The sequence below is a fragment of the Myodes glareolus genome, chromosome 21 (genome assembly GCF_982192425.1).
Source record: "Myodes glareolus chromosome 21, mMyoGla1.1, whole genome shotgun sequence".
In the NCBI taxonomy this organism is placed as follows: domain Eukaryota; kingdom Metazoa; phylum Chordata; class Mammalia; order Rodentia; family Cricetidae; genus Myodes; species Myodes glareolus.
The window spans coordinates 25,261,821-25,279,976 of NC_142046.1; the positions used below are offsets into that span (position 1 = coordinate 25,261,821).

Below are 18,156 nucleotides of genomic sequence, written 5' to 3' on the forward strand. Positions count from 1 at the left end.
ATCGATTGTCAGATTGAAAATCAGACCCTGCAGTCTTATTTTGGAGTGAACAGTTAGAAGGTCACAACAATGATTCCTGTTGAAACTTCAGTCTCTTTGTAAGCAGCTTTCAAGACAGTTTGCTTTCAGTTCCTATGAAAAGCCTCTGCCCCAAGAACCTTTCTGCAGAATCTTCCTCCTCAGTCTGGTTTTAGTTAATCTCTCCATAATTCAAGCATGATAGTTGTATATTTCCAGAATCTCTGGAACATTTTGCCTATACATACACACATATATGTATATATGTATGTATGCATGCATATGTGTGTATACACATATATGTATGCATATGTATGTATGTATATAGTGATATATAAAGCAAAAATATACATGTAACCAAAACCAACTCTGGTTCATTTGCTGTAAATGTGAGAAAACAAAAACAGACTGATGGTTTTCTTCCTGAATTGTGCAAATGCATGGAATCAAATATTCATGTGACCTTCAAAAGCAGTTGTTCTTTGTTATAGACTTAGGCCCTCTTATTAGCAACTCATTTTCCTTAAACTTTAAGCCACAATATCGCCATGACAACTGTTTGTTTTTCACTGTGTAGGCAGATATTGTCTTCAAGCTAAGGGCATAGAGGTGATTTGTATATTCCATCATCAATTCTGGAGTCATCACCTTTCCATGAAACAGGGTGACATTACCGTGTGCCATCACTCCCCAGTCATATCCTATTACTGTCAAATAAACTCCTTCTGTAGGAAGAGAAGCAGTGTTCCCTTGAGTCAGGTTTATGACATTTCATTCTCCCTGAGTGTCTGAGGCAATATTGTCTGACTCAATAGAAGCAGTGGAGAATCAGCTTTCTTCAGAACATCAACATTTGACTGAGAACTCTTCGTGATAGGAAAATTAGAAACATAGAACATGGCTTAATGTCTTTAAAGGTCTGGATCACACATCCATGCAATTACTGTCTTGTATATGAAGCTGCTAATTCAAAGAGACAAATTAAGAATTGAAGAAGTTTCTCTTTATGATTTTAGATGCATATATTTTTTTCTAAATAGCTTACATGCTATCTCAAGGAAATGATCAAACAAGTTATGAGGTCTATAAAAGAAACTCAGAGAGCAATCTGGGGGATCTCTCCTTGGACCTGGGATCCCATATATAATCAAGTCTCCTGTAAACCCTAAAATGGCTCCCTTAGTTGAAATATATTCTTCCCTGATCCCATATTCATCCTTCCTCCCTCCCCCCCTCATCCCTGGCCACCAAGCTTTCCCCGTTCTTCCCCTACTCCCTTCTCTCTAACCCTCTCCCCTTCCATCGACCCTCCCACCCCCCCCCCATGCTCCCGAGGTTACCTGGGACTCTTGTCTATTTCCTACCTCCTGGTGGATAGCTAAATAATCTTCATCAGGTTCATCTTCTTATTTAGCTTCTCTAGGATCACGAATAATAGGCTCAAAGACCTTTAATTATGGTTAGAATCCACTTATGAGTGAATACATACCGTGATCCTCTTTTTGGGTCTGGCTTACCTCACTCGGTAAAGCGTTTTCTATTTCCATTCATTTGCAGGCAAAATTCAAGATGTCATTGTTTTTGACCGCTGAGTAAAACTCTAATGTGTATATGTTCCACACCTTTTTTAACCATTCTTCTATTGAGGGGCACCTAGGCTGTTTCCATGTTCTGGCTATTACAAATAGTGCTGCTATGAACATAATAGAACAAATGCTTTTGTAGTATGTTAGGGAATCTTTAGGGTATATTCCCAAGAGTGATATTGCTGGGTCCTGAGGGAGGTTGACTCCCAGTTTCCTGAGAAACCGCCACACTGATTTCCACAGTGGTTGCACGAGTTTGCATTCCCACCAACAATGGATGAGTGTTCCCCTCACCCCACATCCTCTCCAGCATAGGCTATCGTTGGTGTTTTTGACTTTAGCTATTCTGACAGGTGTAAGATGGTATCTCAAAGTGGTTTTGATTTGCATTTCCCTGATCGCTAAGGAGGTTGAGCATGACCTTAAGTGTCTTCTGGCCATTCAAAGTTCATCTGTTGTGAATTCTCTGTTCAGTTCAGTACCCCATTTTTTAATTGGGTTAATTAGGGTTTTAGTGTCTAGTTTCTTGAGTACTTTGTATATTTTGGAGATCAGACCTTTGTCTGATGAGGGGTTGGTGAAGATCTTCTCCCAGTCAGAAGGCAGCCTTTTCGTCTTACTGACAGTGTCCTTTGCTTTACAGAAGCTTCTCAGTTTCAGTAGATCCCATTTATTCATTGTTTCTCTTATTATCTGTGCTACTGGGGTCCTATTTAGGAAGAGGCCTCCTGTGCCTATATCTTGTAGACTACTTCCCACTTTCTCTTCTATCAGGTTCAAAGTGGACGGATTAATGTTGATGTCTTTAATCCCCCAGATTGCTCTCTGGACAGAGGAGAGGGTGCCTGAATCGGCCGTGGCCCATGACCATACTGATGTATATTTTGCTTATCACCATAGATCCTTCATCTGGCGAAGGATGGCGATACAGTCGGAGACCCACATTGGAGCACCGGACTGAGCCCCCCGAGGTCCAAATGAGGAGCAGAAGGAGGAAGAACATGAAAAACGAAATCAGTACTGCCAGGGATGCTATCACCCACTGATACAAGGGAACGGATCTGATGAGAGTTTACCAAGGCCAGTTGGACTGGGACTGAACGAGGACATGATCTAACCAGATTCTCGGAATTTGGCCGGATTCTCTGACTGTGGCTGGCCCGAAGTCTTTCTGAAAAGTCATTGACTATGACACTGGGACCTGTTTCCTCTACATATACTGGATTTTGGGGATCCAGTCTGTTTGGACACTCACCTTCCTGGACCTGGAGGGAGGGGGAAGGAACTGGAACTTCCCACAGGGCAGGAAACCCTGACTGCCCTGGGGGACGAAGAGGGAGGAGGAGGGGGAGTGGGGGGAGTGGGAGGGTTTTGGGAGGGGGGGCGGAAATGGAAACTTTTATAATTTAATAAAATTTACTAAAAAAAAAAAAGAAACTCAGAACAACAATTTACTGAGTTTTACTTAGTTTAGCTTCATAAAAGACACATTTCTTTTGGTGGTCTTTAATTTTTATTTTAATAAGTAAAACTTGCCTGGAGGTCAGAGAGTAAAACAACCCCACTGCTCAGCCTTACATACCAGACAGTGATAACACACACCTTTAAACGCAGTAGCCACACTAGTTTGCATAGAAACTGGGCAGTGCATGCATCAAATCCCAGTGCTGTCCATTTTTAATCCCAGCCCTAAAGAGGAATATAAGTTGGGAGGAGACAGCTCACAGTCTCATCGTCATTCTGAGACTTCTGGAGGCAGGATCACCATTTTCAGACTAAGGTCGAGGTAAAAGCCAGTGGCTGGCTGTATTGTTTTTCTGACCTTTAGGTTGAACCTCATTTTTTTTCTCTGAGTTTTTATTAATTTATCAAGAGTGCCGCACTCTTGTAACTCAGTATTTGCTAATAGGGGTAGGAGAGTAATCTCCCTTATTCAACATAATTTTTAGTACGTGACATAAAAACAGGGTTTAGGGAAATTAATTGGTCGAGGTGAAATATTGCCTATAACATTCCCTCACAATATTCCAGAGCTAATTGAACTACAAAAATAGCAGCAGTACCCGGTTTTTCCTATTGTGTCTCCAAGATACTTCATTAAATTGACAATGTTCACCAAGTGTTTAATATATGCTGAAAGCTATGCAGAAGCTGAAAGTTTTATTTGCTGATAAACAGTAATAAAAGATCAGTTTTTAAACATGGGATTTAAGCAATCAAACATGGATCTCTTAATTGTATAATTTTAATTTCAAGGATAAATTCATTTTTCATTGTCCCCCTCCATATATCCATCTGCTCTTTTTCCTTTCTTCTTTTTATCTTTCTTCCCCTGTCCTCTTCATACAAATCTAGAAGAATCATGTAGTGGGAAAGAAATAAAAATAAATCACAAAATGAGCTAATTTCAAATGGTAGTACAATGACAATTGGAAACCATATAACATTAGAGTACACACAGACATGCAGACACACGCACACACATGCACACACATGCACATACACACATACACACACATATGCACACACACAAACATACAAACACCAAAAAGACAGAAATGGAGAGAGAATATACTTTTAAATGGAATATTCATTGAAAATTACTTGAACGTTCTTGACCTTGTAACTGAGCCTTGAAAGAGAAGGGAACAATCACATGATTTGTGTTGCTGAGTTTATTGCAGGCTGCCAATTGGAATGATCCAAGGCAAGACCCGTACAGTAGAAGAAAAAAAAACAGAATTTCTGAGACAGTCAACTGAAAAGATGGAAACAAGGACAGGGACAGAGACATAATTGGAAAGGTAAATAATAAATTAGATAGTTAGATGCTCATGCTCTATCAATTAGATCACATTTTAGTCTCAGGATGGGAAGAAGTTATTCCCAAACTTTAAGTAAAAGAGTAAACTGAACAAGGTTGTAGCAGATCAGTCTAGTATATGGAATAGAAATTTCAGGCTCAAAGCAGAAGTTCACAGAATCAATCTATATTAGAGGGTCCGGTAAAATGATTGGTAATTAAAATCCATTAATCCACCTATTTTCTAATTAGACATTTCTCCAGTTGAATGGGTTGTCTAAGAGTAACAATTATCAAAAGGATTGCTCTGAGTCGCTAGCACGTATCAGTGTGTTCACAGGAGCGGCAGCTGCCCCACATGACTGCACCACATTGCAAAAGAAAGAACTGTCAATAGAGAAAGAGAATCTGGAAAGAGCAAGATTATAACTTACCATGTTTCACCTTGCAAGTTCTGTTGTCTGACTGCATTAGATAGCCTTCCACACAACTGCAAGCATAGGATCCATATGTATTCACACAGGTCTGGCTGCAAATACCATAAATGCTACATTCATCGTGATCTGAAAGAAACATTAAGGTTATTTCTAAGCAACTTTACATTTGGAGATTTCAATTTTTTCTTGAAGAAAATATTTACTTTCAAAGAAACTATTGTTTTAAAAGTTGAACGAATTCTAATAAATAGTTTGAAATAATTTCACTTAAAAGTCAAGTTCATTGCTGTTTTTATGTTTTCAAAGTAGAAGATTATATTTAGTATTGGTTACATGTTTTAAAAGGGTAATGACTTTGTGTTGGTCATGCTGGCTAGACAAACATGATTGTCTTTATAATGTTGTCGAAAGCACTATAATATATATTTATTGAATGATTCTAGTATGTATAAGCATGGCTTTTCACTCTTTTATTTAAGAACTAATCTGGTAGAATGCTTCTAATCTACTGATGAACTGTGATTTTTGAGTTAAACCTTGAAAACAATATTCACTCTTTTGAAAGGAGAAATTATCAGACACTCACGGAAACTAAAATTGTTATCATTTTTAAACATTTCACTTTGTTATCATTGTGTATATGTCAGAAGATATTTAGGAGAGCCAATTCTTTCCCATGATTGTTTCCATGAGCTTCCGGGGTTCAACTCAGGTTTGTTCAACATGTACTTTTATGCGCAGAGGATCAAGCTGGACTTCCTGGATTGCCCTTAAATAGATTTGTGTAACCATCTATTGTCCTCCATCTACTTTTATTGTTCCAATTTATAGCTGCCCTTATCAGAAAAAAAGCTTTCTTTTTCCAAAAGAGTCTTTTTTAAATTTTTTCTATATTTTTGAATTAATTAATTTAGGTATTTATCAAAAATTTCCACCTCCTCCCTGCCTCCCTTTTCCCTCCCCCTCCCCACCTCCCCTCCCTCTCTACTTCTAAGAGCAGTCAAGGTTCCCTGCCCTGTGGGAAGTTCAAGGTCCTCCCCTCTCCATAGAAACCACATTTAAGGAAACCATAAATGCAGACCCTGTGCCCAAAAGTATAAGGTCAATATAAAACAAACTAAACTAAAACTAAAAATGGACATTTTTAGACATTTTTTTGGACATTTTAAAATTTGTTCTAAATAAATAAATAATATTTGTTCTGTTTTTTCCTTTCTCACAGATCTCTTTCTTACATAGTATGGTTTCTGATTTTGTTTGAATGGGTTTGTGTGCGTGTCTGTATATATTTCTTCTGCATCTTAATTGGTTCTTTGTTTCCTCTGTTGTGTATTTGTTTGTTTTGTCCATTTTAAAGTATTTTTTCTATCATATTATTTTCAGTTGGTTGCTTGTTTTGTAATGAGAGAGAGAAGGAAAAGGAGAGTTTTGGGTGGCTAGGAAAGTGTAGAGAATCTTAGAGGAGTTCACATAGAAAAAAACATAATCAGGATGTATTGTTAGAAAAAAAATCTTTTTTTCAATAAAAAATAAAATTTCTAATAAACTAAATTTAAACAATATTAGGATTTCCTTGGTTGATAAAACTTATATTACAGTTAGACCTAGAAGCTTCTAACAGGCATTGAGATGACTTAGAATTTTAATCTGAGGGAGTCAAATGATGTATGTGTGTATAAGGGGAAAGGCAATTTATAGTCCCAATAATGAAGCAATTTGTATGCTAATCTAGAGGGCTGTATATATTATATACAACGTTTGGAAGATATTAATTAGAAAGGAGCCAAGCAATGATCTTTGTTTTCCAATTCTAAATGATTTTAGGCTAAACATGGACTGATTAATGTGGAAAAAATTGAACTAGAAAACTGAGTGTTAAACTCAGAAATATGAAAAAATATATAAATATATGTATGTGTGTGCACACATTTGGTTGTCAAAGGGTCTCATGAAGTCTAGGCTAGCCTTAGAATTCCTATGAAGTCTTGTCATGAACTCCTAATTCTCCTTGTGATACCTCACCCAGCTAATTTTAAGTTCATTATATTTTGAAGTCAGCGACAGTAATTATAGAGAAAAAAGAATAGAAAAAAAACTTTAATAAATAGGCTAAATAACATCTGAAAGCTAAATGATAAAAGTGAGCAGGCATCCAATATTGACAAAAAAGAATATAGGAAGTACGGGTTTAAATAAAGGGAGATCATGATCTTTATTTGTGTAAACTTTCCGTTGTCTGTAGGGTATTCTTTGGGTAATGAACAAAAAGCAATGGAAATATAGGTTTGATGACAAATAAAGAGATATCTGATCTATGCTTGGAAGTTAGGAGAATATGAATGCTAGACATTAAAAGATAATGTTGACTATTTCCCACAGTAAAATAAATGTGAAATCAAAATTCACCTGGCACAAAATAGTACCTGAATGTGGGGAGGACAGGCAAGGAAATGGCCTCCATGAGTATCCCCTGTAGGGGACTCCATGATTCTTTGAGGATATTAAAAACAAGAACTTTCAGAGGATGTCAATGGTTGGAATTAGTATGATCAGAGTTAATAATCCAATGGAACCCAGTAAAAACTGCCTTTGGGAGTCAACAAGTAGGGTGCTAGTCTTGGAATAATGTGAGAATCCCATACTACATCCTAAATCATTTTCTATCACGTTTATACATGTAGAAATTGACTTCCTTGGGTGGCTTTCACATTGAATTGAGACATCTACAAACACGAGGTTTTAATTCCAAGATATTTAAATCCTTTAAAAGGAATTAAATGACCTTTAATTATAGTAAACATTTAGCTTTTAGTATAATAACTGATGCAGAGGATGCCTAGATATACTAATAAATATGCCAACATTTCAAACATCCCGTGTTATCAAAGTCTTAGGGAACAATGATAAAAGGATTAGCCTTCTTTAGCTATAAGAAAAAAAAATCTTCAAAACTGCTTTAAATGAATAACTAAGTTATATATCAAGAATGTTTGAAAGAGTGAAACAGGGATCACAAATTTAAAAATATAATCCAGTCAGTTTCAAAAGATCTGGATGAGGGCAGCTGTAATGCGATGACCACAAAACGAGGCATTCTTGGTAGAAATTTGAGAGTTCCTTCTTTCTCTTCTTTCTTCCTTTCTCTCTTTCTCTCTCTCTCTTTCTTTCTTTCTTTCTTTCTTTCTTTCTTTCTTCCTTCCTTCTTTCCTTCCTTCCTTCCTTCCTCCCTCTCTCCTTCCCTACCTTCCCTCTTTTCTTCCTTCCTTCCTTTCTTTCTTTCTTTCTTTCTTTCTTTCTTTCTTTCTTTCTTTCTTTCTTCTTTCCTTTCTTTTGTTCTTCTTTTCACTCTTCTTCCCTCCCTCCATCTCTTCCTTCTTTCTTCTCTCCTTCTTTCTTTCCTTCTTTAGTTCTCTTTATTCTTCTCTTTTTAATATGGAAAAATGTGAGCATGTTGTTTGACTACACTGTGAGGCATCAAAGGCACAATTTTTTCAAGGTATGCAAGAAAGGTGGAAATTAGATATTGGATTGAGCAACACATAAAATGAGTTGAATAAATATAAAAATTGGAAAAGTGAATATATGCAGCAGGTTGTATGAAAGGAGAGGAAACACTGATATGTTGAGATCTAAGTCAGGAGAAGTAAAGAAAGGAAGTTAATTTAATAGGTACTAGATGATACCTACAAAGATCTGTGATGTAAAAAGTCTATCTACTGACCAAAGGTGAAGGAAGCAGACTAAGAAAGCAGCAAACTGTATTAAAATAAGAATTCCATGGGACAATTTAGAGAAAGATTCTCAAGAGACCTGTAGCAGATTATAACTGTCCACTTTCCAAAGATTTTTCCGTTCAATTCCACAAAGCAGGATCTTGTGACAACCCTGCTTTCTTTTCCATGACAACTTCCATAAGGAAGGGAGTTCACCAATGATTGAGGATGGTCTCGCCTACAATATACAACCATCTACTCCTGGAAATGTCAACAAATAAGTCCAGTTGTCCAATTTTTTGTCCCTCCTTCTACAAGGTTTGGCCACACATTTTGACTTCAGTCAGACTTTGCTGTGACTATATTAGTTCTTCAAATATTAATAATCTTTATCTTTGTGCATCGCTTTTCTTTATCATTATGATGAATTAATGGTAGGAGGAGGGAGCAAAAGAGAGAATGAAAGAATGAGGAAGGGAGAAATAGAAAAGGGAAGGGGAAGAGAAAGGAAGGAAAACTAATAAAGAAATATACAAATACCAAAACCAAGATAATCTTTCATCTGAATTCTTGCTGTAGGGTCGGCTTCTGGGACGACCAAAGCTAATAAAGGAATTTAATAGTGGAAAGAATAAAACCTTGCTGTGTAGTGTAAGGGGCTATTTTAGTTGGGAAAGAATTAACCTATATGGAATTCTTTGCTCTGACTTTGGATTTCTTCATAGACCTATAATAACTTGCAGTCATGGATGGCTCATTTGAAGGAAGTGCTTTGGGAGATAGAAAGAACAGTATTTGGAGCTACTTCTAACGGTAATGTTGAAAGAAATTTAGTTTCGCATTTGGGAAAGTTCAGCCCTTGGCTGCAGTAATGATGCTTATTTACTTTCACAGATATTTCGAACTTTAATATTGTTGTTTCCTATTTTACGTTTATTGATATGATTATGTTATCCAGTACAAAATGTGATTAACAATTTTCTTTGTTCTTTTAACCAAATGGAATGAATAGCTGTAACATTCCTGTAACTCCACAGGCTATGGAAGAATAGGCATGCCATTTCTTATGCTATTGCCTTCATTTTTTTCCCCATAAGGACAGGGAATTGTCTGGAAACACAGTAAAAGAGAAATGAATGTTTCTCACACTTGGCCACTAAGGAATACTAGCAAAATAAAAGAAACCCATTTTCTATGAGTTACTTCTAAAATAATCACCACATATCTGCTTTTTTTTTCCTTCTTTCAAAAGAAGAAAATAAGCATGGCTGAGCTTTTTACTGTTAATTAAGAGATTAAGATTCCTGAACTTCAGTCCAGTTCTACTTTGGCTCCAGAAAACACAAATCTTGAATACTTTGGGTTAAAGCTCAGTGAAAGACACTGGTGCCCATAGGTCCATTCCCTAGCCTAAAATTTAAATAATGCGATTAGGTTTGAATGAGGAAAATGCAGCAGGTCCAGAGACTTTCTGTTTGACACAAACTTATGTTTGACTATCTTTCATTATTATAAAAACATTACTGTTGGTCTGATTCTTTCAAAAATGTACAATTCTATCTATAGTCTTCTAATTTTTAAAGGTTTTTTAAAGCAGTGTTTTGTCTTCTTATGGCAGGTTTAGGATAAGGTAAATATTTGATTATGAATACTTTTATAATATTTTTGCTTCATACAAAATAAACAATAACCTAAAAGGCAAGTACCAAATTATCAAAAGGAACCTCTTCATGATAAATATGAATCCTGTCGACTTAAGTTTTGAGTCTGAGTGAGAATGTCACCCAATGGACTTGTTCATGTGAATGCTCAATCCCCAGTAGGTAGTGTAGTTTGAGGAAGCATTTTAGGATGGATGATGAATGATGAAATAAAAGGCATCATTTTCATCACTGGAGTCTTTGAAGTTTAAAAGACTCATGCCATTCACAGCTCACTCTCTCTGCTTCCTGATTGTGGTTTAAGATCTGAGCTCCTGGTTGTGACTCTGTGCCTGCCTGCCAGTATGCTTCCCTGATAGGTTGGTGATGGACTCTTATCCCTTTGTCACCACGAACTCAAGTAAACTCTTATGCATGCTGCCTTGGTCAGGGTGCTTTATCATTGTAACAGAAATGTCACTAAAACAGTCCTATTTTGTTTCTAATACTTTTGACATTAGGATTTTGAAAAATCATTTTTAAATCAATTCTCTTGAGTTTAAATCTATGTATTAAGGCATAAGTGGTAAAATAATCACCTAAGTAAAATTACTTTAGAGAAAACAAAGTTATTTTGAAAATATTGTCTTTATTAGTGGTTTGGACAGTATAGTATTCTGTTTCTTGTTATATAGTGTATTTATGTAATTTATAACTTTATCTTAGTATGTATATAATTAACAGATTTAAACATATATGTGTGCTTAAATACATATATTTAGAACTATGTAAATGCACACAACATAGTGTGTTTTTAAAAGGGTATACATATGTTAACATATATCATAGATGTCAAAATAATGCATCAATGACCTATAATGTTTCAGTGTTACAGATTAATCATTTTGAAGGATGAACATTTGCCAAAGAGTACTCAGAAAATCTAGAGCATTTAACCTTTTAGAGAGCTGTATTCAAACTCAGGTACTCAAACATGCTAGACAAGTATTGCATGTACAACACCTAAGTCCCCAAACTACAATTAAGAAATGGGAATAATATGAAAGTCAATATTTATATTGATTACTGTGGTATTAATCAAACCTCACATAACAAATTTATTGATGTCAAAACCTAGAAGAACATTACATGCATAGTAATTAGCTTATTTAATTACATGTCTACTACACTGCAGAAATATGATAACCATAAATCAATTAAGAAGTAAAAATAATTAAATCCAGTGTGATAGTGGAAGGCTAAATATTACTCTGTATTTCCAGATTTTGCTATTATTGAAAAATAAGTTAAAATTGGTACAGATACATATATAATGCTCATAATTTATGGGTAATGCTAACCTTTATTTTGTAAGGAAATAATTGTAAAAATTTAACATGACAAAAGATTATTTTCAGATATTTTATTAAATTTCTATTAGCTAAGCCTTCATACAAGTATTAGATACTATTTCACTATGTATTGTTAATGGTAAATCAAGAAGAATGAATAGAGGCTTCATACTTGGCTCATGGACATACTGGGAAGTGGGGAAGCATTGAGAGAAATGTGGCTTAGTAGAAGGTTCTTGAATTAGAAGAACTGCTCTTAAAAGGGATTGTAGAATTCCACTTTGCATTTCTCTACTTGTTCTTGTTCTTGTTGCTTATCATGTAATCATGTTCAAATGCTATGATGCCTTTTAAGGAGGTTCTGGAGCCTCAAAAGGTGTCAGGAAAAATGCAGCTTTCTCCTTCCTAAGGTGGTGGTTATCTCAGGTACTTGGTGCAGGCCAAAGAATACAGAGAGATTCGCCTTTCATACTTGCCTTTACAGCTTCTCCCGTCTTCTGTTATTTCAAATCCATCCTCACAGTAACATTTTGTAATATTTCTGATCACTGCACATTTAAACTGGCAATTCAGTTGCTGACAATTTGGTAGCAGTTCTGTAGAGGAAAAACAAATATAGCCTTACATCAAACTGTGCACACACAACGATTAAGTTTAAATACATTAATATTGAGCGTAATTGATCCAGAGAAGAAGCTATATCCGTTATCTTAAAACAGACTGGTTTACATTTATTTGAAGGATTGGTAACAATATTTAATGTCAATCAGTGTTCAGTTTTTAGCATGTTAGCATATTACTATGTTCAAGTAACCAAGTCCTTTCAAATTCTTGTAAATTAAATTATTTCAAGAGGAAAAGTGTTAGTGTGAAGGTTCATTTCCCCATCCGTGCCTTCTCCGCCTGATGCATCAATTGATTTTCTCTCTTTGGGAGCTTGTTTTGACTTACCAACCCATGTGTAACCTGCATAAAACCAATGTGTATATATTATACCTCAACAATTTATGTTTCATTGGTGAAAAATATAGACATACTGGACATAATATATTTCATTACGCTTGAGTTCTTTCAGAAGAAATACATCATTAAAACGCAGGTTAGCAAACGAGTTCAAGTAAATTCAGATTCATTGTGATAAATGCACAAGACAGTGGGTGGCAGAAGTACACAGTGCACAGCTGCTAATGAGAGCAGGACTTGCTAGATTCGAAAAACATTTCAGTACGAGATATGACTATCTATATGACCTGAAAATACTGTTCTAATATATTATAGAGGTTCAATTTTCCCATAGGATGAAAGATAAACGCTTTTAAGACTGCAGATAAATGAATCCAAATATGTTGCTCTTTGACAAAAATTTAGTTGGTGATTTATAAATACAAAATAATAGACAGCAAATAACAATAATACATCTGGAACATTGCGAGTTGAACACTGGGTATTTTAGTAATATATATTGCCTGTACTGTTTCCTTACCTTAATTTCTTCCAGGTACAGCTTGAGATGAATTCATCTGCCTTCTCTTAAAACTCCAAACCTCTTTCCTAATACTCACTCATGTTTTTCTTGTTTCTTATTTCTTTCAGTAGGCAAGAGTGGTCAGAAGATGTGTTCCTAGTTTTATAGTCCATATCTGTTCTACTGCACAAATTCTTGATCCACAGCTTTTCTCATTTAGCTGAGCTAATAATCAAGTCCCCATACCACCGCTTCTCTACTCGCCCCACCTCATCTGTCCTATTCAAGATCATGACTTACTTTGGGCTCTGCTTCCCCTCCTGGTCATTATTTTTTCACTTATATTAGGTTTGCAATGTCAAATTAAAGCCTTACGCTATTTACAAACACTTTGTAGGAACATAGCCACACTCATTATTTTGCATACCGTTTCTGACTGATTTCATACCACCTCAGAGACTGCAAGGTCCTCAAAGCATAAAGTATCTACTTTTGCCTTTTATAGAAGACGTTTTCTGAATGTTACACTAGGTCATTCTCAGCACCAAACTTGCCTTGAATTCCCCCAGATTACAAAGGCCTTAGACTTCATCTCAGCCCTCTCTGCCATCACTGTTGCCTATTCCTTTCCTTTTTCTATGTGTATGTCTAGCTACATGTAACTATGTATATATTTTCCTTGAATTTTTGCTTTAAACTTACATAATTAACTTACTTTAGAGCTCATAAAGGAAGTCCTAATGACCTTTATTCTTTAAGTCCAGTGATTCTGCTTGACCCTCACTTGATTTGATCAACTGTCAGCTCATTCTGCTTTTAGTATAACACATACTTGGCTTTCTACCCATTTCATGGTCTTTTTATTGAGTTCCATTTCTTTTTATCTAACTAAGAACATAGTATGCCTAGATAGAAACTGTGGGGTTTTCCTTTGTCTGTTAGTCAATTGTGAACTCCATATTTTGGAACATGAAATTGTTTTTGAATTAGAAGGATAGGTTTGCTGTCCTCATTTTCTAACTTTCATAAACCAAATAATTATTGAAATATGTATTAATTTTTTTCATTTTGAATTATGTAGAACTGTTTTCATTTTCTTAAGGTAGCTTCAATTAATATAAAACACAACTATGTCTACTTTGTATTTCAAACCTTGCAAATTGTTTCATGCTAACATGATATGCTAACAAATATTCATGCTTGCAAAGTATGGATATAGATGCTAATAGCTATTTAGTGCATGCATTTTATTTAAAGAATGACAATGCAGAATATAGAATGATTGATTATTTTTAAATCTCAGTTCTGCTTACTATATCTGGTGGGAATTTCAAAAACAGACTCTGATAAGAAATCTCGTTAAACCTGCATAGTATTTTAGAAGAAAATTTATAGCTACTAGCTTGGCCAGGATTCTACTGTAAATGTAGGACAGAACTTCACATATTAACAGTCTACTTGCAAACTTCTCTGAGAATTGTCTGAATTTTGACTATATAATTGAGGCGATATATAATTTAATTAATTGATAAATTGTTATTGTTTCATTCATTATTGTTAATATTATATAATTACTGTATTTATATTTTAATAATTACTTTCTCAAGATGCTGAAAGCAGTTCATAATTGATACTGGATCAATAAATCACTAAAAATCTTGACTTTAAAATGAGAATCAACATTAGTCATCATTTCCACTTAGTTAATGTAAGCTAAACCCACACTATAGTTTATTTTCCTCCCAAAGTTGGGTAATTGAGCTGTGACTCAGTGGAAGCAGTCCAAACTTTGCTTCATTTTGCAAGGCACTTCAACCTGGTACTGCCTGAGAACTTAGTCTGTGCTCAGCACTCTGTGGAGTTTCTCACATTCCAAAATTTTGTGTAGGATCACGTATCTGTTTACAATATGACATGATAGTGAATGGGTTAAGTAAAAAGGAAAACAGTGTAAAAAACTAGCTGTAACACAGGGCAAAAATTCATAAAAAAAACAACCATTTCCTGATGTACAAAGAGAAGCATTCATCCATGTTTAAGAACTATGGAAAGGCATCACAGAAATGGTTGTGGAAAAATTAATTCAAGAAGATTTCAATGGAAGTTTGGAGAGATGGCTCAGTGGCTGAGCATGTGCTATTCAACCATGATGGCCTGAATTCAGATCCACACACCTACAGAACACACTAAAAGCCGTCTCACATGGGCCTATAATCTCAGCTATGGGGAACGGAAACAAGAGAATCAATGATGAGTACTGATTGTCAACCCAAAAGAATACCGCAAATTTCAGGGAGAGACCTTAAAGGAATGAGATGAGAGAATGACCTAAAACCTTCCTATGGCATCAGTGTGGGGTATTCAGATAAACAGGTGCAGAGATGCATACTGTCTTGTGTGCATACATTGCACACATGTGCATATACATGCAAACATATACCACCCCTACAAACACACACACACACACACACACACACACACACACACACACACACCATGATAAAATCATCAAGAACAATCATAAGGCTGCAGTCCAATTAAATTAAAATGAACCATATATACTCCTTCTTGCCTTTTCCATGTATATGTGGTAATTCACAATAGAATAGACCCCATATATTCCATTTTCAAGTCTGTAAACCCCTCTAATTGTGTAATACCTATGAGACAGGAGCATGATCCACTGAAAGTTTTCAACAGGGGTAGGGTAGCCAGGAAAAGAGAAATAAAAAATGAAATAGTGGATTTGGAAGGTCAGATTTTAAATCAAGTTTATAGTCTAATGTTAAAATATAGAAAGAAATCAGAGCTATATTTGGATCTACTGGGTGTTCCTTTCTCAAAAATATGTGTATTTACAGTATGAAGGCTAGAATTTGATCAAATAATATATGAAATTGTGGGAAATTGTTAAATTTAGACACTGATAATAGATTACAAATTATTCTGAAAAACTGGTAGTATGAAACTATAATTTAATATTAAGCTTGTTTAATAAAATCACTATAATTATAATATATATAATTATATATGTTTATATATTATATATATAAACATATATAATTATAAATTATAATTTATATAATTATAAAATTATTATAAAGTTATCTACCTGAACTATATAGCATCTATGTCAAATTATAAGCAAAACTCTACTTACTAAGTAAATAATTAACAATATATCCACCCATGTTAGAAAGTTTATTCAAATAACACAAATTCTGTGCTTAATCATTATTTTTTCCTGGATGTCTTTTATGTGGCACAAATCGGCTCATGTGCGATCGTCATATGATTTAGCTCCTCCTGAATTAGCAAGACTACAAAAATCTAAATCAATAAGACATCAAGATGGGAACTCTAGACATATCTGATCCCACTTACGTCACAAAACATGACTGTCTCTTTCAATTTAAGAGAGAAGTTACTATTTCAAGTACTGAATATGATTCAATTGATGAAGACTCTTCTACTTTGATCTATTTTAAGAACTTTTTTCAATGCCCTTACAAAAGTTTTGTAAAAGAAAATGGTCAAAGTGGTAAACTAAAAGTCATCCATATATTATGTAAGGCAAGCTAACAGTTTCCAAGTATTATGTAGCTTTGTACCATCTAAACCTTGAAGGTTTTCGATCCATGCAGTAGAATTTTTAATGTATATTACTAGAAAATAGAAAAAATAAGACAAAGAAAAGCCATCAATTTATATCAGCTCTGAGGTCAGCTTAACTTCTCATATTTAGTTCTTTGCTTAGCAGTAGTAGAATATTATATTGAGATAATAAAAATAGTTGTGAATCAAGATATTTTAAATCTTTTTCTTCTTCAGGATTCCAGGCTATGTGGTCCTTCAAAGAGCAGAGAAACACTCACTCTCAAGCTTGTACTGGCTTCTATTACCTGGGCAAAATTAACTGTGACTTTTCCACATCATAGATATCTATCTCTCTTTAGATTATATTGTCGATAGTTTCAGTAGTCTTTCTCTTTTTATAGTACAATAGTATATGCATTGTATGACTATACTGAAGTCTCTTTGTTTACAAACTGGTATGTATTTAGGTTTTTTCCCGTTAAGAATTGTGTGACAAACAATGAAGTATCTTATATATAAATACAGATGATGATCTTAGTTGAATAAATCTGTGATTTCTGAGTTACTTCATAAGAGAATCTTTCACTTCAGAAGAAACTAAAACTTGTTTTTTAGACTGGCAAGCAGTGCTGAGCATCATTTTGTAATTTTATGTTTTGTTAATCCATGTCTTTCCTTCTTTCAATATCCTGGTGTCCTGAGAGGAAGAAATTTTGAAGTCCAGCAGCATGAATCTTTACAATGCTCTTCTCTATTATCACTTTATGTAGTCCAGGTCTACTTTATCGCCACAAAAATTTTAGAGTCTCTTTGTCTGTTCCTACTTGAATGCTAATAGAAGTAGTGCTTAGAGAATGCCTTCTTCTAATTCAAAATTTAGGAAATATCCATCTACACTTACTGTTGATTTCTGAGTTTTATGACTTTTTAGTATACAAACACTATAAATTCATTATTGTATCTACATTTATAGTTTTGTATTTTTAAAAAAATGAAATTGTTTCTTACAGTGGAGTATATTTTAGAAATATGCTTAAATTTTATTTTCCAAATTTACATTCTAGGATATTGTTAAACTAAGCAAAATTGAAAGCCTAAAAGTTATAATAATTACATAATAATGTTAACAAATTAAAGATATCAGCAATACAAGAATAGTATAGAACCATAGAGTCTTTTGAGTTGAAAAGGGAAGAGAAAAATGAACAAGTCGAGCTCTATACATTTGTTCACTTCACCGAGACCGTCCTTAAAAAGACAAACTTTTAATCTTAACCTTAAAAATGGTTAAAATTAGCAATAGTATATATATATATATATATATATATATATATATATATATATATATAACTTTAGTTGAATGTTTTCTCCAAAAGAAAATGTAGGCCACATGATATCACAGAAGAGTGCATCAATTAACTGTTTTCTTAGAGTTAGAACAGAAAAAGGCTGGACTGGGATTCAGTTCAGTGACAGAGTTTCTGTTTTGAAAGAACAAGACTCTAGTTTCCATCTCCAGCAATGAAAAAAGTAACTATAGAAACA

The 18,156-nt window shown here is 34.6% G+C and overlaps 1 protein-coding gene across 2 annotated transcripts in view; it reads right to left on the reverse strand.

Annotated features, from left to right (window-relative positions):
- Positions 1-18,156, reverse strand: part of Lrp1b (LDL receptor related protein 1B) — a 1,858,137-nt gene that overhangs the window by 1,004,039 nt on the left and 835,942 nt on the right. For both annotated transcript variants that reach the window (XM_087899923.1, XM_087899922.1), the window contains exons 4-5: positions 12,026-12,145; positions 4,842-4,970 (exon numbers count right to left, since the gene is read on the reverse strand). In XM_087899923.1, the coding sequence (XP_087756049.1) occupies positions 4,842-4,970; positions 12,026-12,145 (249 nt within the window). The remainder of the gene's footprint in view (positions 1-4,841; positions 4,971-12,025; positions 12,146-18,156) is intronic.